Source organism: Poromitra crassiceps (genome assembly GCF_964638095.1).
Source record: "Poromitra crassiceps genome assembly, chromosome: 9".
In the NCBI taxonomy this organism is placed as follows: Eukaryota; Metazoa; Chordata; class Actinopteri; order Beryciformes; family Melamphaidae; genus Poromitra; species Poromitra crassiceps.
This window is the reverse complement of record NC_139630.1, coordinates 19,257,528-19,279,631: the sequence shown is the minus strand read 5'-3', so window position 1 is coordinate 19,279,631 and position 22,104 is coordinate 19,257,528. Positions and strand designations below refer to the sequence as shown.

The window sequence follows — 22,104 nt, the reverse complement described above, 5'->3', positions numbered from 1 at the left end:
TTCGAATCCGGCCCGTGGGTGTTTTAATGTGTATGCCATGGTCTCATCAGTTGGTAGGCTATGTGAGGGCCTTTTCTACAACATGGGATATAATTATGTCATTTGAGGTTTCCAAAGTGTTACCAGCAGGTACTCATATTTGTGACACACCCCAGGAGATGTAGGCCAATTGTAATTCCCAGAAAATGAGAAAAGTTTCTTTTTTGAAAACATGTTTTTTTGTTTTTTTCCATTAATACACAAGTTTAGATTTTGAACTATCTATTCCACATCAAATGCAGCCGTTTTAGAATCAGTAAATAAGTGTATCTTGTTAAATAAAAGTCCTTGTTGTCCAGTCCCCCCTTACCTGGCTGCCTACTGTAGGTGTGAAAAGCTTCTCCAACTTTGAGCCCTGTTATCTCTGAATGTAGCTTTTAGGAGTGTGAACATTCAAATAAGCATAACTCCTTCATTTTGTTTTCAGATTACAATGTGTGACACATCATTTGAAAGTTTACAATCTGAACTTTCATAATCTGTAAAAAACAGAAAAATGACCTCCGCCTACATGTGGGTCAAAATACCAGCAGCTGTCACATTTTATCCATACATCTAAGCAATTAGCCTTTTTCACTTCCCACCCAATTCACCCATTGTGTCTAAAAGGTAGGAAGTAACACAGGTGCGAGCAGAACATCAATGAGCGTTTCCAACTTCCAATCCATTTGGTGATCCAGTGCCGGGGCCCTCGTTATTGTTCTGCTTGCACCTGTGTTCCTTCCGGCATTTAGACACAAAATGGGTGAATTGGCTGGGAAGTGAAAAAGGCTAATAGTATGCTAGAAGCTACATTTTTTTTAAAAATCTTGTTCATACCCTTTACCCCCATATTTTGTGGCCTACTTTATGTAGAAACGTTTTTGGCATCAATGTTTAGCAAAACAATAAAACCACCACCTCACCACCATGCTTTCAGGCTGCAGCTTGTCTGGCTGAAGACCCAGATGAGTTGATCCAAAAAGGCACTCAATGGGGTTGAAGACTTTATTATAAATCATTTACATTTATTAGAAAGTAACAAATTAAATCATCGCTGTCGCCATCCAAACATCTCTCTCTCACAGCTGGTCAGAAAGGCTTGCTTTGCCCACAGGAGGGCGCCAATAGGAGCATGTCGGCATGAGGTCAATCATCACCCCGTTACCAACAAGCATGCATACACACGCATACACATAGATACACACACAGATCATCATTATCAACCTTCAAGCAGAAGGGGATGAGGGACGCATCAGCAATCACCAACACTGTCATTTGTAGTTCTTCTGCGAGAAGAAAGGCGACTAGATGAACAGAATTAGACGGCGGGTCCATTCCTTCTCCTGCACCTCCTCGACTCCCCAACAGCTGAGCCTACTGGACCGGCCCGCTCTCATCAACACATTTCTTCACTGCCTCCTCGAGGCTGCGTATCCTCAACTGTCCACCGGAGGGCTTCCCGGGCTTGAGGACACCTTTGCACAGCCTCACACACACTGAGCAGGCTCAGCTAAGATTAGGTGCGGGAAATGAAGCCGCCCTGAAACGGTGGCTTGGAGAAGTCTGGAATATCCGACTAGTCCGTCCACTCCTCTTTCACACGTTTTCACAGAATACTTCTTTTATATCTATAAATAAAAAAAAATGTTTATAAATCTACAAACCTAGACTTTTCTATAAATTACATGAATTTAAGGGAATCCATCTTAAATGTAGGCTGTAGAAAGTGGGAGGGACGACCTCTGCATCCGGCGGGGAGAGAAAGATCGGTAGAAAAAAAGACAAACCTATAAAACTGCATGCAGATCGATCAAACTGAAGAAGAAGAAGAGACAGAGAGGGTCTTTCAAGTGACAGTCTGACCCCAGAGTGTCCAATCACAGCTTAAGAGGGGCGGGTCCAAAGGCAGCCTCAGATCAGGTCAGTCTAACGTGTGTGTGTGTGTGTGTGTGCATGCTGGCATCATGCTGCTGTGAGCAGCTGCTGTGCCCAGGTCTTGATGGCGGAGGTGGTGTCTTGGAGCAGGTGCCACGTGGAGTTGGTGAAGGACAGGGCGTGGCTCTGCAGGCAGGACACCGACACTTCACCACTGCAGGGAAAACAAACGGGACACACTGAGTACATAGGGCTGTCAAAAGTATCCATAAGTATCAATACAAAATACAAATAATTAATGGATACAATAGTAATTTGCAACAGGTATCGATATTGGTAACAAATAAACGGATACAATAGTCATTTGCAACAATATCGGGTACCACTACTGGCTTTTCCCTCCCCATCATTGGTGGGAATCTGTTGCTTCAATTAGCTAAAAGCGGTCTGATAGGCTGATGACTAGAGCAGGGGTAATCTGTGTGTAAGTGCAACGTTTTTAATTAGTGATAGAGAATAAAATTTATTTTATTTTATTTTTATCAGGCCTAGATTATGGAGAAGTGTGCGTCTATCCGTCCATCTGTCTGTTTATTTTTACGCCTCTTGATGTGTTGTCATTTCCTTCCCCTCGTGGTATCGAGTATCCATATTTTCCTGGGTACTGTGTCAAAGTTAGAAATTCTAATATCGTGACAACCCTAAAACGCTGCAGCCCGTCTGATTTTCAATCAAAACAAATTTTCCCATGTCACCCCCCTCTTCCGTCATCTACATTGGCTTCCCATCCTGGCTCGCATTAAATTCAAGACCCTGGTTTTAGCCTACAAAGCAGTCTATCAAACAGCCCCTCCATATTTACAGCCACTGGTCAGTTTCCAAACCTCCTACCGCTCCCTCCGCCCCTCCACTAGTGCAGGACGTCTCGCCCCTCCCTCCCTGCGCGGCCCTACAGGACGTCTCGCCCCTCCCTCCCTGCGCGGCCCTACAGGACGTCTCGCCCCTCCCTCCCTGCGCGGCCCTACAGGACGTCTCGCCCCTCCCTCCCTGCGCGGCCCTACAGGACGTCTCGCCCCTCCCTCCCTGCGCGGCCCTACAGGACGTCTCGCCCCTCCCTCCCTGCGCGGCCCTACAGGACGTCTCGCCCCTCCCTCCCTGCGCGGCCCTACAGGACGTCTCGCCCCTCCCTCCCTGCGCGGCCCTACAGGACGTCTCGCCCCTCCCTCCCTGCGCGGCCCTACAGGTGGTGCTCGAACGAGACTTTTTTCAGTTCTCGCCCCGACATGGTGGAATGAGCTCCCCCCTGCAGCTAGAATGGCCACATCTTTGCCCATATTTAAAAGAAAACTTAAAACTCATCTATTCACCATCCATTTTGCTATCTCTCCCTCTGCTGTTCATACACTGTAATAATCTGCACTCTTGATCATTTTTATCTATGCATACTTTTATCATGATCACATATTGTCTGTTTTAATCTATTTCCATTATTCTGCTATGTTTAATTGTGTGATGTATTTTAATCTGTTGTACGTCGCTTTGGATGAAAGCGTCTGCTAAATGACAATAAAGTAAAGCAATAAAGTAAACCCTCCATCAGACACTTCACCACTGCAGGGAAAACACAAACACATCAGACTATGATGGAAAGAGACAGATAGTAGGAACGGTTTAAATAGGAGAAATCAGATTTGCGACGTAGCCCCTGGACCCGTTTTAAATGTAATCCAGTTAACTATGTCGAGTCGACACAATGTGGACAGGAGAGAATCGGCAGGAGAAGAATGTTGAACATAATCCAGTTCAGTCCTATGTGGACACAATGTGCACAGGAGGGAGGTGAGGCACTGACTTGCACGAGTCCTGCAGGCTGCTCCACGCTCTCTGCAGCAGCTGGGCTATGTGTGCCCGGGCAGGCAGGATGTAGTTGTGGTGGAGGAAGAGCAGCAGCTCCTTTAGATATTCCAAAGCCTGGAACACGCTGTCTGGAGTGTTGGTGCTCACCTGGAGAACAGAAGATGCACACAGGGGAAAGTCAGTCACAGTCAAATTAAATGGCACTCTTTCACCTTGTTGGCCAATCCTCCATACATGAGTCTGAGCAGGTCAATCCTCCATACATGAGTCTGAGCAGGCTTACCCAGTCTATGAGCAGCGGTGTCTTTTCTCTGAGCCACAGGATGAGCTGGGAGGTGTTTTCACAGATGAAGACGGCGGCTGCTTTGGCCTTTTCCATACCTTGCTCCATTAGTGGCCCCAGGACCCGCACGCACTCAGAGTAATAGTACGGTGTGTTTGTCTCCAACCAGCTACAGAGGAAACATACAGACAAACATACAGACACAGGTGATGTTGATTTGAATCATATATACGAGCTAGTTTCACAACCTGTAGCTGAGGAAAAGAGCTAGTTCCATATATACGGCAAAGGCTTGTTCCGCATACACCAAGGTTATTATAGGTAGTTAAAGGAGAATTAAACAGACAGAGGTAGCAGAGCCTTGAAAAACACATCTTTCTGGGAGGAGCTGGGTGTAATCGAATGGATGCTAGTGTGCATGCGCTGTGTCATTCAGCAGTTTGGCTCAGCGGCTAACGTTAGTTAGTCAGCGAGGACGTCGGACTGAGTGGGGGTTCTGGAAATATGCTGGTTGTAACATTACGTTACTACTACTCAGTGTTGGGTAGTTACACTAACGCGTAATTAGTTACTTTTTCAGTAAGTAATATAAAGCTTTTCAATTTCCAAAACAGTAATTATATTACAGTTACTAATCCAAGTAACGCTGCATTACTGCGTTAGATCATTGCCCGCCAGAATGCAGTGTTTTCTATGTAAAAAGAGAAGAGAAAACATTTGATCTTCACGGTCTCAGGTAGCCCTGTCGTGCACACATATACGTCATCTATGACATGTATGTGCGCGCGACAGCGTCAGAGCGTGGTTCTGCACACGGCACGCCGGCTAATTCAAAACAAACCGAAGCATGATGGAGTCAGAAGAGGGAGAAGAGCAAGAGAAATACGCGTTCAAAAGCTGGAAGTATTGCCATTATTTTGAGTTTGTCTCGGTCAAAGATGCAAAGAACATTGCTGTCCGTTGTAAACTTTGTGCTGTGAGCAGCAAAACCTTTTCAACCGCAAAAAATACATCTAACTTGATGAAACATCTTAAAGGGGCACTGTGAATCTGCTTGGAAAAAACCTGACGGTGAAGCGACTGCCAGTGGCAGTGATACTACTCCTGCTCCGGCAAAACAACAAAAAGTGGATTTCAGCCGAGTAAAAGCAGCCGTAAGTGAAGAAGGGCTTAAGAAGGCTTAAGAAGACTATGGACTGTACGCCACTGTACACTGCTCACCTGTGGGGCAGCTACAGGAAAAGCAGCATGAAAAAACTTAATGTGGTTTATAACGATGCTCTACGACTGCTCTTGCGAGTCCTTCGTTGGCATAGTGCCAGTCAGCTGTTTGTCACTATGGGTATACCCACACTAAATGCACCTTTGAGAAATCTCATGTACAGATTTATGTGTCGATTAGATGCCTCTCTGAACAGGGTTATTGTGGCCTTAACCAATCCTGCTTTAAGCAACAGCAGGTTTTATTCTCCTTTGTGGCGACATTGGACAAAGAGCCTCTATGTTTTATGATGCCTTGTATTTATTTTAGTGTTGTCTTTGCATTTATAATGTATTTTATGTCTTGTCTTGTTTTATATGGACCTGCGCTTGTGTCTGAAATAAAGTTTGAATTGATTTTTTTTTGAATATATGGCTTGACTGTACATTATCTTGGTCTGATCACATCAACAAGGTGGTTGCAAAAATGGGCACAGCGGTTGCAATAACTCGGAAGTGCTCTCCTTATCTCACATCATTGCGGTTTCGTCAAGTTGTTTGCTCTATGGTTTTATGTCATTTAGATTACTGCTCTGTAGTATGGTCATCTGCATCCAATGGTCTACTCGGTAAGCTACAAGTAGCTCAAAACAAGGCAGCTAGACTAGTCCTGGGCTGCTCACGTAGATCTAGTGTGGTTGATATGCATGCACGTCTCTCATGGCTAAAGGTGCTCTTATACTCGAGCAAAGCTCTGTGGGGGTGGGGCCCCGCGAGTCTCCGCGAGTCTCCGTGCAGACTCGCGCTGGGGGTGATGCCATTATACTCAGAAAGTGATCAGCATGTATTGTACAATGGTGAGAACAGCCCGTGAAAAGTCGCAATGAAACTCTGTGCAGTACTGAGTGCGCTTTCACTCTCAAACGACCGCACATCAGCACATGAAGGAATCACCAAACTTGTTTTTACTGAAAGCCGTTTTTACTTCTCAGCCCTGATAGCCTACTACTCTGTGCTGCTTTTAATCTCTCTCAATAATGCTCTCAACACAACACATTTACTTGGTGAAATGACTAAAAACGAACAGTTGCAAATCTAAGTTTATAGCCTACCACATGGGTCAAGAAATGTGGCGAAAACACAGCTCAGTGTTCAGGGCTCAGTGGCTCGAAAGCGGACATGTTTGGAGAGAAGCCATGCGCTGCTCGCGCTGTGAGGAAAAAAATGTCGCACCGCCCTTGAGCAAGGCCCTTAAACCCCAACCGCTCCAGTGGAGCTGATCAGTGGCCAGCAGATCAGACTGTGGTTGTACTGGTCAGCTTCCAGGTGTGAATGTGTGTGTGAATGTGAACAGGGCACTCCTGAAAAAGACAGCGTTGCTCTCAGTGAGACTCCTCCTGTATAAATAAAGGTTAAAAAAAAAAAAAAATCCCCTCTTAAGCCCTTTTCCCACATGCGCTTTGTACCGCAAAATGACCGGAACGTGGTGTAATGCCTGCATGTGAGAAAGGCGCCGTGCCGGTATAAGCGCGACCCCGTCGTCCCCGACATTTCACCACTTTCGACCCAGTCAGAAGAGCGGTATGCTCTTAAGATTTTCCGCGACAGCGGTCCTTCAATCATGGGCGAGGAGTAGCCTACACACGTTGCTTAATGTTCCAGCGGGCATAATCTAATCATTCGCGCACATTAAAGCAAACTGGCGAAATGATCTTGTGATAGCCTAATAAGAGCAGTAGCCTATGTCAGCTTGCTGATTTCCGAAGGCAACCCCGGACACATCAAACGAAGCCAGTCTGCTTTCTCTACATACATACAAGCGTTGAGCAGCTTGCAAGCCTTTCTCGCTGTGTCTGTTCGTGGCTGCTGCTCTCGAGCAGAGAGGGGAGGGGGAAATCGGCTGTGTTGATTACGCTGGCGGCTTGACGCTGCTCTTAAGTCAAACGAGTGTGATTTATTGTGTGACAACTGACAAGCGAACTTATTTCGAGTTTTGCCGACCCCCCAAATAAGCTCCCCCCTCCCCCCGCCCCCCAACATACAGGAAAATTCGCTGATAGATTCCCACATGCGCGAGCCGAAGTGTGAAGGGAAATGTCCGATATTGACTTACAGGTAATTTTCCGGTACGCATGTGGGAAAACGGCTTTAGTGTTGTGGAAAGACTTTCTGCCAACCTACTCATATTTGTTCATAAAGTGATTCTAACCCAGACTCCTGTATTTCTTCACAATAACATAATTTATAGTTCAAATATACACACACACTCCACCAGAAGAGCAACTGGAGGACAGATTACTTTACCCCGACCTAGGTCTAACTATTTAAGGAAGGCTGTTTTTGATAGGGCTATAGTCTCATGGAACTGTCTTCCTGGTGACATTCGTTCCATCACAGGAAAGGCAGGTTTTAAAAAGAAACTTAGATTTTATTTATTTTCACATTAACTTGTATTTTATCTTATCTCTTGTCATATTTTGTGATGTCTGTTTTAGAGACTACATTACAGTATTCCAGTAATGTTCTATTTGATTCTAGTTTTACTTTTTCTATTTTCTAAATGTTTCTTCTTTGATCTTTTCTCTTACTCTTTGTGACATGTTTCTAGACATTCAATGTTTGTCTGACATGTAATGTATTTGTTGTCTTGGACCACAGGAAGACTAGCTGACGCCTGGGGATCCTTTTCAATAAACAATAAGAAGCTTGTCACTGCCAAGAAACTCATTCTGCAGAAATGGAAGTCTCCCTCTCCACCCTCTTTTCAGTTGTGGGTGGCGGACATGATCTCTGTTATACGAACAGAGAGACTCAGGTTCTTGAGGACCAACTCACCTGGGAGATTTCAAACTATTTTTGGGACCAGTTTCTGGCCTACCTTGACGAGATTAGGGGTGACGGGTGATTCGCCCGGCCGGTCTCTCTCCCTTGTGTGGGATCCCACTCACATATATATATATATATATATATATATGAGTATATATATATATATATATGAGTATATATATATATATATATATATATATATATATATATATATATATATATATATATATATATATATATATGTACATGATTATTATTATATATTTTTTTTCTGAATTTACCAGGTAATTTACCGTTCGTCCGGCTTCCTCATTCACCTTTTCTCCAAGCGTTTGTTAGGTTTGTGTAACGTTACGGCAGGATCGCTGTGTCTTAACTCTTGGGAACTGAAGTAAACACAATCATGTTTATACTCAACCTGGCTGCCTACTGGAGCTAACCAACACGGTTGGTCGTAGTGGATTTTAACTGTCTCTAACATCACTAACTAACCTACCAAATACTATAAATCCACAACTATAACATTTTAGACTAAAATAACCTATGCTAACAGCACAATGTAGCTATAACCACTCGATCACTGACATTAGGCTTAACTGTATGTAATGTTACAGTCTATAGACCTCTGTATGTGTGTGTGTGTGTGTGTGTGTGTGTGTGTGTGTGTGTGTGTGTGGGGGGGGGGGGGGTCCTTGGTGATGTAGAATGGACAGACATGAGCCGTTGGGCAGATTAAAAGAAACTTGACTAGGAAAAAGCAGCTTTCGATCACTAGATGGCAGTCTCGCTGCATGAAAATTATAAAGTATGTAGAAGACATTTTGGTCGAAGTCTAAAATGTGGAGATTTTTACCAGAATTGGTGATGTAGAATGGACAGACATGAGCCGTTGGGCAGATTAAAAGAAACTTGACTAGGAAAAAGCAGCTTTCGATCACTAGATGGCAGTCTCGCTGCATGAAAATTATAAAGTATGTAGAAGACATTTTAGTCGAAGTCTAAAATGTGGAGATTTTTACCAGAATGCATTAACACTAGGGGTGTCACGGTACATGTATTCGTCCCGTGAGTTTACAGTACAACCATCACGGTACGTCGTTTCACGGTACATGAAACGACACGACGAATACGTCAAATCCAGAAGCACCTAAACGCTGTTTGAACGGCATTGAATTTAATTGAATTAAACGCCACAGAAGAAGACACACCAAAACAACACAAGGGCCATAGAAATCCGCGTTCACAGAATGGGACGTTTTGTGGCGATAAGCTGTTATGCAAATTCTGTCAACATCAAGCCAACGAGGTAAGCTTGCCAATGTAACGTTACGTAGCCGCGACAAAGTCCTTTATAGTTGCGTGTTGCGGCTAAACGTTACATAACACTGACAAAGCTGTTAACTTGTAAACAAGCAACTTACATCGCGTGGGATGAGTGATGCGGTCAAGCAGACTCAACCAGACATCTGCGGATGCAGACAAGCAAGGAAGAGGGGATGACTCCTTGTCATGTTCCAATAATCCATTAGATGACCGAACGTAATCATATTATGCTAAACAAAACTCACATCCAATAACGTTAAGGCGCTGATAGGGTTCCCGTACTTACTGGGAAAGTGAAACAGAAGTTTTTCTTCTTCTGCCGTTTTATTCTTCTTCTGAACATGTAGGTAGTTTGACGTTGACTAAAGAAACACTGCCGCCTAGTGGCCGCTTTTAGATAGGATTCCAAATTAGTGCTTACATCAAACGCAAATGCTACATAAAACAAATACAACAGGGGAGGGGTTGGTGGGAGTATTAGGCTACTCCACACATGCGCTCTGTTTACAAACTTGTGTACAATAAAGATTTAAAGTGGGGGGAAATGCCTTTGCCCTGTCAAACAGCTGGAATACAGACATCTGAGAGGGAGGCGCACCCCACACTTTGAAAATCACTGCTCTAGAGTAAAACCTTTTTGTGTGGATTGCCTAGATCTTATTAAATAGTGGACATTTATTCATTCCCACATATTAGACACTATTTCTGATGGTAAAAATAGCGTAAAAAGCAGAATTCAGACATATTCAAAGGGAAAAAAACAGAATTTGGGATTTGTTGCTTTTTTTCCCCGTTTTCGTACCGTGCCGTATTCGTACCGAACCGTGACCCCAAAACCGAGGTACGTACCGAACCGTGACTTTTGTGTACCGTGACACCCCTAATTAACACTACTCAAAAGCCATAAACATTGGTTTAAAGACAACATTTTAGGATTTAGTTAACCTCTAACTAAACTGAAACGATATTGTGTATTTACAAAAGTCTTTGGTTTTAGTCTTTTGCCAATTTGGTCAAATCTATCAACACAACAAGCATGAGGTGTTGGGTCAGATGTTTATTGAGACTGGGATGTCGACATGACAGAGATGCCTTCATAAAGTTACTTGTTTTTCTATTGCAATATAATAACACCTATACTGAACTTCTTCAATCTTGTCCCTGGCAAATACCCTAAACAATAAAAACTAACCTGAAGCGAACAAACCCAATCTGGAAACTTAACTGAAAATAAAGTGGAAAAATAAAAACAGAGAGGGGAAAAAAGAAGAAGCTATATTAACTCCAGCACATGTTGGGGGTAAGGAGGCAGGGCGGGGTGAAGGTGAGGTCATACCTGAAGCTCTGCTTAGAGTAGAGGGTCACCTTGCTCCAGGCCTGCTGGGACACTGCACTCATCCCTGAGCTCTGTAGATAGCTGGCTGTGGTGGAGTCTGAAACACACAACGCACATACTCGCTCACTAGAAAGCCTTAACAAACAAACAAACATGCTTTCCAAATGCTGGGTATCTCATTTTGGAATTCAACAGAAAGTGTCAAAGGCCTATTTTTAACTGTTTACAAACAAGAAGCAGTCATTTGGATGTAATTGTTGTATCGTCTTCCCACTAAGTGTGAATCCTAGCCGGTGGAGTGAGTGAGTGAGTGAGACACAGGTATGAAGGAGCTGTGGGATCTGCAGCCTGTTGCACCAGCTGAACGTAAGTTCTCTCTTAAGTTAGGGTGTAAAGTCCACACTAACTGCTACGTTCAAACTAGTTAGTTTGACACTAAAGTTGTGTCTTTGTTTAGTTGCACCACGGAGACGTAAGGTACATCTTAACTAGTAGTCCTTAAACGTCACACTAGCCAAAATAGTGTCGCAGAAAATGACGTGAACAGTATCTGTGACCAATCAGTGAAAAGCACGGTGAAATGATCGATGTTTAATACCGTTGCCAAATGAAGCGGTATGAAAAGTCGCTGACTTGATTTCATATTCTTTCAGACACACATACGGGTATTTGGCTGGCTTAGGGGCGGCGTGTCAATACTACCCAAATAACAATTAATTAAGCAGAATATAAACAGTCGGGCTGATAGTCTGGGACATGTTGCCCACCGCAAATGAATGCATTCATATTTCATTAACACTAACCAAGTGAGAACGTTAGCGTTCGTTAGATTGTGAACGTTTATCTGTAGTGAGAGTTTCATCATCAATGCATTGTAATTCACCATTATCCTGCCTCGCTAGTCGCTACTTAATTGCTGTTCTTTTAATGTGTATGCAGTGTGTATGCAGTGTGTATGTAGTGTGTATGCAGTGTGTATGCAGTGTGTATGCAGTGTGTATGCAGTGTGTATGCAGTGTGTATGCAGTGCCGCCACTTGTGGAAAACGAAATGTCAAATGGTGTAATTTATCACGGACGCGCTGCGGACGCAAAACAACGATGCGCCACGGTGCCAAGTTGCAATCTGTGCCAATTTTACGGAGGACTTTACACCTAGTAAATGGTACGTGTAAGATTTAAGTTATAACTTATGCATACGTTGTAACAATTTCACTTGGGGCAACCCATATATTTTTAGTAGTGCGTAAACTCTGACTTAGTGAGACTTTACGCTCAGACTAGGTTACGTTTCAACTTACGCACAGCTGGTGCAACCCACTGCAGATGTCGTGAATGAGCGGGTGAGTGGTTGAGTGAGTGAGTGGTTGAGTGAGTGAGTGAGTGAGTGAGTGAGTGCTTGAGTGAGTGAGTGGTTGAGTGGTAGAGTGCTTGAGTGAGTGGGAGGGACCTGTGAAGGAGCCGTGGGATCAGATGTTGTGAATGAGTGAGTGAGTGACTGAGTGGTTGAGTGAGGGAGTGAGTGGGAGGGACCTGTGAAGGAGCCGTGGGACCGGATGTCATGAGCGATGAAGCCGGCGGCGAACACCAGCAGAGCCATGAGCAGCCTGGACCAGGGGAAGCCCCCGCCACGCATCTTCACCTGCAGGTTCTGAGGACAGAGACAGGACAGTCAGAGCTCAACTTGACTAAGACACAACCAGCTGTGGGCGTCTGAGTATCAACACCTTTGGAAACATCTGAGAACATTTGACACAGACTGGTGAGATGGCCAACAAGTAGGCAACCCTGGAATCACCCAAATCAAGATCAATGTTTAACACACCCCCCCTCCACACCCAGTCCCCCCCCCCCCCCCCCCCATAAATATGCACGCTCAATATAAACGGCAGTTTTAGGATCACTAAATACTTATAACTTATGTTTTTTTTACCAACCTGCTCAGGGACCAGGGTGGGAATTTCGTCATTTTAGGGGAAAGGCCATTTGGACTTCAGCGTCCTGTTTTCTTTTAGGGCACCAGGCCACATGTCAGGGCACAAAGGCCATCGCTCCATTGACATCGTGAAGAGCGATTTTTCTGAAATGTGTGTTAAAATGAGCCCATGACACATCCTTTGCACAGGGCACACTACAATAAACGGATGCTTTAAAGGCAACTGACAGTAGCAGGCTGGTAGCAGGGCACTGCTGCCAAGGTGGCCTTAGGGATCTCAGGGCATCACGGCCAGAGGGAGGGGCAATGGAGGCCATGGCCTCTGTGTGATTGCCACCCTGTCAGAGACTACAGATGAAAATGAGCTCTCTCACTAACTCTGTATGTAATGTAACTCTGGTGCCTTTACACGATGTGGAAACTGACATGTTGATTAATGTACAATGTCCCTGCTAAATAAATACATTATTAAATGAATGTGTGAGCAAACTACTCTTGTTCAGGGCAAACAAAGCTTGTTCAACTTTCAGGGCAATTTTCTCTGGATGTTGCTTTTAGGAGTACGAGCATTCAAATAAGCACATCTTCAACTATTTTCACATTTCAACGTGTGACAACGTCATTTGAAATCTAACAATCTGCACTTTCATCATCTTTGTCAAACTGAAAACTGACCACGGCCTACTCGTTAGCCAAAACACCAGTAAGCAGTGTCAGCAGGGACAGTGTTCGTCTTACATCGCACAGGTTATTGCACTCCTTGAGGTCGGGAGAGTCCACGTTGTCTCTCATCTCCTCGTTGGTCACTCTGAACGACTGGACGGTTTCGTGAAGGTTCTTCCGCAACTAAATATCAAAGATAAAGCGTGCATGAAGCTCCGAGGTAAGTTATGCCAATTCTCTGAAAAAGCAGAATGGTGTGAACTTCAACATGGCCTAATTCCATTCTTTGTAAAGGAGGTGAGTGTGGACCTCACGGCGGGAGTCGTACCTTTGGTGGCAAGACGTTCCAGGACTTCAATAAATGGTTCAACAGTAGACTGGGGGAGAGGAGAGAAGAACAGAGTTAGCCCTGAGCAAAATAAGCAACACAGTGTTTTTGTTTTGGCTTCATTTGGAACCTGACATGACACTCTGATTATCAGAGTATTGTGCTACACCGGATAAACAGTTTCAAGTTGTTTCAAGTTTTTATTCAGGAACATATTGCATCAAGTTAACACTAGATTAATTGCATATCCTTTACAGTATAAATGTTAAAATCACAAACACAAAACATCATTTGAGAAAAAGTTAAAATATGATACGAGATCTCATATTTATACACATTCAGTAAAGTAGTCAATTTTAGTATAGTAAAAGGCTGAATTGCATAAATGTCACAAGACTCTGAAGTCTCTAATTCTATGACAATTAAGCTATGACTACACTGGTAATTATGCTCCTGACACACAGCGTCAAGAGTGAGTTGTACAACTTGTTAAAATAATAATATAATCGTAAAAACAAAAATAATCATAATCCACCTGGACTGGGCTAAGTGTTTGGTGTACAGCTGCCTCCACACTCCAAGACTCTGAACATCCACACACAAACACTCCGTCATACTGCTGAGCAGCTGCAAGACAACAGACACAGAGAGAGATGAAAACAACATTTTAGATCACTGGAAATAAATAGTTCTACTATCAAACTCCATAGCTCCAGTGGAACTATCTCAATGTGCCTCACCGATAGCGTTTTTTTTAATTGACCGTATTCTAAGTGTTTAGGTTGGATTTCTTTCTCTAAGATTTGCCATCAGTAAATATGCAATCACTACTGTTTCATGACATTGACCAGGGTACCATTATACACAGCCATATCACACTCACACTGGTATAGTGATGTAAGTCTTCCCTTCCAATACATAGAAGAGACAGGCTTGCGTGTGTGTGTGTGTGTGTGTGTGTGTGTGTGTGTGTGTGTGTGTGTGTGTGTGTGTGTGTGTGTGTGTCTCTTCATGTCGTCCGGGCAGTGTGGTGTCTGGTGTGGCTCTGGACAGGAAGGATGGTAGGTATCAGGGATTCAGTTAGCCGGTAATTGCCGGCTTTTAGCCGGTATTTAAAAGGTCACCGGCTCAAGTTGCCGGTTGGAAATGTGCCAAAACAAATAAATTCCTTATATAAAATAGCCTAATATTGTGTGACCTATAGCCAGTGATGTTGCCATGAACTACAACTTAAATATAGACTTAAATATATTATAGATTTTTGCCCCGCTGTTACGTTGAGTGTTTGGTGAAAAAGGGAAACAATACAGCAGACGCTCTTTAACGCGCCATGCAAAAGCCGCACCTGCAGCATCCCACAGCTGACGGCGCTTTGGCTCGACACAAGAGACCAAAATGTCAACGCAGACATCCCTCGGCCAGTTCTTTTTATGCAACGATGGTCCAGAACAAGATCCAAACAGCCATGAGAAGCCGCCACAGTGAGGAAAAGTTGGGTTGATAAGAATTGCAAGTTGGCTTCAGCTTTGCACATGTAGCGGAGCGCTTATCAGTGAAGAAATTGCTGCTGCGGTGGTATTGCGAGAAAAGCAGCGACAGAGAGGTCCTCTGACAGGTTAGAAAGCGTATTATTATGTCCGTTAATTTAGCCTACTACAGTAATGTCAACGTCGTTTCAGCATAAATAGCCTTATATAACTTAATATTAATACAGGCTTACACACACACAGCTTATAGGCTTATATTATATAACCTCAGTTGATTTGCCATTTAAGGAGGAGTATTTAGCTTTCATTTATTTGTCTGAACGACTTTATGGAGCATCATCTCAAAGCTCACAACACGCAACAAGGGATTTCGTTCTCAGATGTAGGCTACAGGTAACACAAGGCTAATATTCTTACCTTTGCCCTTCAGTTTAAAGTAAAGCAAATATTCTCATGTTGTGAAGTAGGCTATAAGTCCGTTCTGAAAGCGAGTTGGATGCCCGCGTGTCAACCAGCTGCAGTCGGCTTTTAATAACCTCGTCATCGTTGTCAATACCCCCGCTTCAGAAAATATAGGCTACTTTTAAAAGTTTGACTGACTGCACGTCTCATCTCTGGCTTGTCGCAGGTAGGGAACTGGTTCTTAATTTAGATTGTTTTTCAAATTATTTAATTTCACGTTCTTGGATGCAAAGAGACATTTAATGTAGGCCCGTCAGTGTCTTTCTTTAGGCTTAATTAAACGGGAATATATGACAAACTGTTCAGTTAACAAAGTTTGTGAACAGTTCATTCACTATAATAAAATACATTTGTTGGACGATTGGATAATAGCTTTTGTTTTTTATTGTTTAATCTTAATGGAACTGCAAACCCGAACCAAATTAATTAATTAAATAAGGAGCGGTGTGCGGCTCGCTCCCTCTGCACTCACAATGTGAACAAAAAGGATTTAAAATTGAGATTTCGTCTGCTAAAAATATACAATAATATGTTATGTATTTAGGGAATGATTACCGTACATCTATCTTTTCTCAATACATTTTGACTGGGCCGGTAAATATTCTATAAGGCCGGAATTCTGGAATGTTGCCGGCTCCATTGGCCGTTTAGAAAAAAGCCTAACAATCCCTGGCAGGTATGTGTGTTAACACAGAGGTTCTCAAATGGGGGTCCTTGAGGGGGTTCCAGGGGGTCCCCAGCCAAAAGGGGGGTCATTTATTTTCTCTATAATTCCATTCATAAGTAACACAATGACTATTTTGATCATGGTTTTATACACTTTCTGTAATAAAACATCTAAAAGCATCAATCTTATTATGATAAGGGGGACCGTGGGAAAAAATCATATCAAATGGGGGTCCGTGGTTTCATCTTTGTCAATTTAGGGGTCCTTCATGTGAAAAAATTTGAGAACCACTGGTGTAACGTGTGTGTGTGTGTGTGGTGTGTGTGTGTGGTGTGTGGTGTGTGTGTGTGTGTGTGTGTGTGTGTTACCTCTCTCTTCATGTTGTCCAGGCAGTGTGGTGTGGCTCTGGACAGGAAGAATGGTTGGTAGGTGTGTGTGTGTGTGTTACCTCTCTCTTCATGTCGTCTGGGCAGTGTGGTGTGGCTCTGGACAGTGTGTGTATGTGTGTATGTGTGTGTTACCTCTCTCTTCATGTCGTCTGGGCAGTGTGGTGTGGCTCTGGACAGTGTGTGTATGTGTGTATGTGTGTGTTACCTCTCTCTTCATGTCGTCTGGACAGTGTGGTGTGGCTCTGGACAGGAAGGATGGCAGGTACGTGTGTGTGTGTGTGTGTGTGTGTGTGTGTGTGTGTGTGTGCGTGTGCGTGTTACCTCTCTCTTCATGTCTTCTGGACAGTGTGGTGTGGCTCTGGACAGGAAGGAGGGCAGGTACGTGTGTAACGTGCTCTCAGGTTTGGCTCCAAAAGCAAGAGCTTTCAGTCGGGGGTACAGACGCCTCAGCTGCTCCTGCAGACTACACGCAAACAACGGCTAGATTACAATATTACCTTTTACATGGAATGCGTACAGACTTTTACATGGAGTGCGTACAGCCATTCAAGGGTTAAGAAAAAAGGTCAAAATCCCTCAGAAGACGTTAACACACAGACAGGGCATAGGCAAACAAGAAAGACATCACTTGCTAGTCTGGACTGTTACTATTTGCCCAGGCTATTTAGGCAGTTATTGATGAGCGCACAGAACTCCTCCCAAAGCCAGTTTTTTCGGTCTCCACCCGTGCCGTGCGATTACTCGCCTTTGCAGCCTGAAGGCAAAAACTGAAAGGCTTAAGAAAAGTTTCTTCCCCCAGGCTGTCCGCATGCTAAACGCTAGCCACTAGCAGCAGTAGGACCATGTAACACTATTTTTTATTTTCGAAAGGTTCCTTTTTATACTTATGTAGGCCGTGCTAGGCTACTGCCTTTTTAAATTAGGTTTATTTATATATTGCAGGGACTGTACGTTACTGTATTGCACTTTATGCATAGCATTTTATGTTTTTTACTTCCCGTTTCTTTTATTGCTTGTTGTTTTCCCCTCTTGCACAGTGTAGCAGACAGATCCCATTTCATTTCACTGCATGTTTTACTCTGTATTTCTATGCAAGTGACAAATAAAGTATCCTTGATCCTTACTCAACAGTGAATAGAGGCTTGATCCTTACTCAACAGTGAATAGAGGCTTGATCCTTACTCAACAGTGAATAGAGGCTTGATTCTTACTCCACAGTGAATAGAGGAGGACAGTTGACCTGGTGAAATCGCATGTGACGTACAAACTGCCATGAACGCAGAACTGCATAGGTTTATATTCACCTTGTTGACAGGGCGTTCTTGTTTATTTGTTTATATTCACCTTGTTGACAGGGCGTTCTTGTTTATTTGTTTATATTCACCTTGTTGACAGGGCGTTCTTGTTTATTTGTTTATATTCACCTTGTTGACAGGGCGTTCTTGTTTATTTGTTTATATTCACCTTGTTGACAGGGCGTTCTTGTTTATTTGTTTATATTCACCTTGTTGACAGGGCGTTCTTGTTTATTTGTTTATATTCACCTTGTTGACAGGGCGTTCTTGTTTATTTGTTTATATTCACCTTGTTGACAGGGCGTTCTTGTTTATTTGTTTATATTCACCTTGTTGACAGGGCGTTCTTGTTTATTTGTTTATATTCACCTTGTTGACAGGGCGTTCTTGTTTATTTGTTTATATTCACCTTGTTGACAGAACGTTCTTGTTTATTTGTTTATATTCACCTTGTTGACAGGGCGTTCTTGTTTATTTGTTTATATTCACCTTGTTGACAGGGCGTTCTTGTTTATTTGTTTATATTCACCTTGTTGACAGGGCGTTCTTGTTTATTTGTTTATATTCACCTTGTTGACAGGGCGTTCTTGTTTATTTGTTTATATTCACCTTGTTGACAGGGCGTTCTTGTTTATTTGTTTATATTCACCGTGTTGACAGGGCGTTCTTGTTTATTTGTTTATATTCACCTTGTTGACAGGGCGTTCTTGTTTATTTGTTTATATTCACCTTGTTGACAGGGCGTTCTTGTTTATTTGTTTATATTCACCTTGTTGACAGGGCGTTCTTGTTTATTTGTTTATATTCACCTTGTTGACAGGGCGTTCTTGTTTATTTGTTTATATTCACCTTGTTGACAGGGCGTTCTTGGGCATGAAGGCAAAATCCAGCAGAGGAAAGAACTCTTTAGGTCCCATGATGCCAAATCCCTTTGTCAGGTTAGCATGGAGCCTGAGAACAACGTCAACACACGCACATATTAACACAACACAACACAACACACACACATATTACAGAGATGGAACACCAACCACATCGTAATAATTAACACACAAAAAGAATAAGAAAAAAAAAAGTGAAATGTGAACAATAATTAGACCCTCGTAACTTGTTCTAATTGTTTAATTGTCTAATTGTAATTGTTCTAATAGCAACATTGTTACTGTTGAAAAATAATTGTTCTTTTGTTTGCATCGGTTACCTAGATCCTTCACAAATATGGATTGATAGTCATGACCAGGATGATTTTAATAATTTCATATTTGCTATAACAGAACGTCATGCATTTCTCCAAAATGTGTTCAGGCCATACATGCATCAGAAATCAACAGGTCAGCCACATATTAAGACAGACTTACAGGAGGAGTCTCTCCAAATAGGCTATGGCATATGAAGACAGAGACTTCACTCCCAGCACAGGAAGCATGATACCCAGCCACACTGAAACACAAACACAGCACTAAGGTCACTTCAGAGCACTCTTGGTTACATGTTATTTAACAGTTGGCCCTTTCTGCTTTTTCCTGTAAACAAGCCGAGCAGATGCAGCCAGCAAACCAACCTTGCACTTATTTAAAGTTACGTAGTGAAATACACAAAGTCAGCAGACATGAGGGAAACTGCTGCTGGACGGGGCTGCAAACACACTGGAAACGGAAGCGGTGCCGCGCGTAAATTCAGATGGAGCAGAAGCCTGGCCGTTCACGCCAGAAGCGCTCCGTTTTGCTCCGCGCCGGTCACAACTTGTGCCGACTTCATGCCTGGCTGCTCACAGCTCGCATCAAAAATAGAATACACGTGAAAACGATCGCTGCAGGCCTGTGATCGGACTAATCCGTTAACAAGGACCCTGAAATGAAACCGCCTGCCCTCCCGACGCTTCACCTCACTTCTGTTTCCAGTAGGGGTGGGGGAAAAAATCAATTCACCTAAGTATCGCGATTTTAAATGTCACGATTTTTTGAATCGATCTTTTATTCCAGAATCGATCATCGCAACAACAACAAAAAAAAAAAAAAAAAAAAAAAAATTGGGTGCTTGCAGTCAGGCCACTCACTGAACAGCAGGCCAGGCGCCGCCTACTGGTTTACTAGTGGTTTTATTACTTTATTAGTTCGTCTGAAGTAATAATTACACTTCAGGGTTAAAGTGGGTACATCTCATTGTAAAATTGGACTTCAAACGGCCCAAATCTGGCTTCAAACAGCCCAAATTGGGCTTCAAATGGCCCAAATTTCACGCGCGTCGGCCCATATCGGCCTGGCCTGCTTGGTATCTAATGCCCGGCCTGAATTATGATCCCAGTCCGCCCCTGTTTTTAACTATATCGCCCAGCTCTACTCATGATATATAATATACAGTCTCTAGTGTATGATTCAACTTTTCCCATGTTCTAATCTAGTGTAAAAAAGCAAACAAACTGAAAAAATAAAAGAAAAAAATAAACAAAAATCGCAATAAATCGTAATATCGAATCGCAATAATCGTAGAATCGCAATACTAAAGAATCGCAATATAAATCGAATCGGCACCCAAGAATCGTGATAGTATCGAATCGGGAGATAAGTGAATCGCCACAGCCCTAGTTTCCAGTGTGTTTGCCCATCAGCTCAAGATGTGTATAATGCCCAGCAGAGATTTCCTTCAGGCAAAATCCCCATCATATATTGTGCATCATCAACCTGTGCTGTTCAATGCATTCCAGGAGGTATTTTGTGATAGTGTTTTCATTAACTTTGGTGTAGCCTACCCACTTTACCTCAACCTGCCTCATACATCAGATCGGCAATTAGGCCCCACCCCCTTTTAGGGAGAAAACACAAGCCTCTCCCCGTTGACTTCAATGTAAAATAGCACTACCAAAAAAATTATAGAAAAATAATACATCTTGTTTATTAATGACCCCAAAACAACATGACAATATATTACAACTCGCCTGGCCATAGAATGGGCCAAATACATCGGAAATATGACTTTGACCCATCTAAAATCATGTGACTCATGTCACATATTTACATTACATCCCTGAGCCAAGTAGCCGAGACGATGCTGGGCTCCACTACAACAGCATTAATGTCGGAAGACTAAAGTAGCAACAGGCGAACACCAGAACTAGATCAGAGACGAGTCATGAGTCACATGATTTTAGATGGGTCAAAGTCATATTTCCGGTGTATCTTGCGCATTGTGTGGCCGGCCAAGTTGTAATTATTGTCATGTCATGATGTTTTGGAGTCATTAATAAACGAGATGGATTCTGTTATTTTTCTATACTTTTTTTGGGGTAGTGCTATTTTACATTGAGGTCAACGGGGAGAGGCTTGTGTTTTCCCCCTAAAAGGGGGCGGGTACATGTAAGTAAGTAAGTAACTCTTTATTTATATAGCACCTTTTAAAACACAAGGTTACAAAGTGCTTTACACATGGACAAAGTAAACAGTAAAATACAACATAATACAGTACAATGATAAAGAGGAAAACAAAATGATCAAAGAAAATATTTATAAAAAGGCTTGCCTATAAAGATGAGTTTTTAGAAATTGCTTAAAACAGCCCAGAGATTGAGCAGATCTAACAGATTGGGGGAGTTGCTTCCAGAGGGTTGGGGCTAAAACAGAAAAGGCACGGTCGCCTTTAGTTCTAAAGTTGGACGATGGAACGGATAAAAGGCCGAGGTTTGAGGAGCGGAGTGGTCGAGAGGTGGAATAAGGAACAATGAGTTCTGAAATATAATTAGGGGCGAGGTCATGCAGGGCTTTAAAAGTAAACAGGAGGATCTTGAATTGAATTCTGAATTTTACTGTGCCGCCAGCAGCCGCCTACAAAATGACGTATTACCGATCTGGTGTATCTACACTTCTACTTCATATATTGATTTCCTACATTTCCTAGAATGCATTTTGACAACCTCCAGCTATGGGTTGTGAACTTGTTGCTTTTAGCTGTGGGTTATACATGTACGTGAAGAGAGTAATAGTGACGGATAACACAGCAAGTTATTCCTCTTCAGAAACTCTTGGTGTTTAACACGTTCACTGCCATTGGCGAGTCAACTCGTCAAGCAGAAACCAACGGTTGACTGCCAATGGCGAGTCAACTCGTCAAAAAAAAAAAAAAAAATTTTTGACGGTGGGACGTTGATCTAACCCTTTTATATC

At 43.0% G+C, this 22,104-nt stretch overlaps 1 protein-coding gene across 1 annotated transcript in view; it reads right to left on the bottom strand.

Annotated features, from left to right (window-relative positions):
• Window positions 1-1,019: 1,019 nt before the first annotated feature.
• Window positions 1,020-22,104, bottom strand: part of tmem214 (transmembrane protein 214) — a 37,870-nt gene continuing 16,785 nt past the window's right edge. Inside the window, exons 7-17 of the mRNA XM_083643279.1 lie at window positions 19,306-19,387; window positions 18,797-18,898; window positions 16,974-17,115; window positions 14,183-14,274; window positions 13,648-13,696; window positions 13,395-13,502; window positions 12,254-12,371; window positions 10,722-10,818; window positions 4,037-4,205; window positions 3,749-3,900; window positions 1,020-2,110 (exon numbers count right to left, since the gene is read on the bottom strand). Coding sequence (XP_083499405.1) covers window positions 1,984-2,110; window positions 3,749-3,900; window positions 4,037-4,205; window positions 10,722-10,818; window positions 12,254-12,371; window positions 13,395-13,502; window positions 13,648-13,696; window positions 14,183-14,274; window positions 16,974-17,115; window positions 18,797-18,898; window positions 19,306-19,387 — 1,238 coding nt within the window. The 3' untranslated portion in view covers window positions 1,020-1,983. The remainder of the gene's footprint in view (window positions 2,111-3,748; window positions 3,901-4,036; window positions 4,206-10,721; window positions 10,819-12,253; window positions 12,372-13,394; window positions 13,503-13,647; window positions 13,697-14,182; window positions 14,275-16,973; window positions 17,116-18,796; window positions 18,899-19,305; window positions 19,388-22,104) is intronic.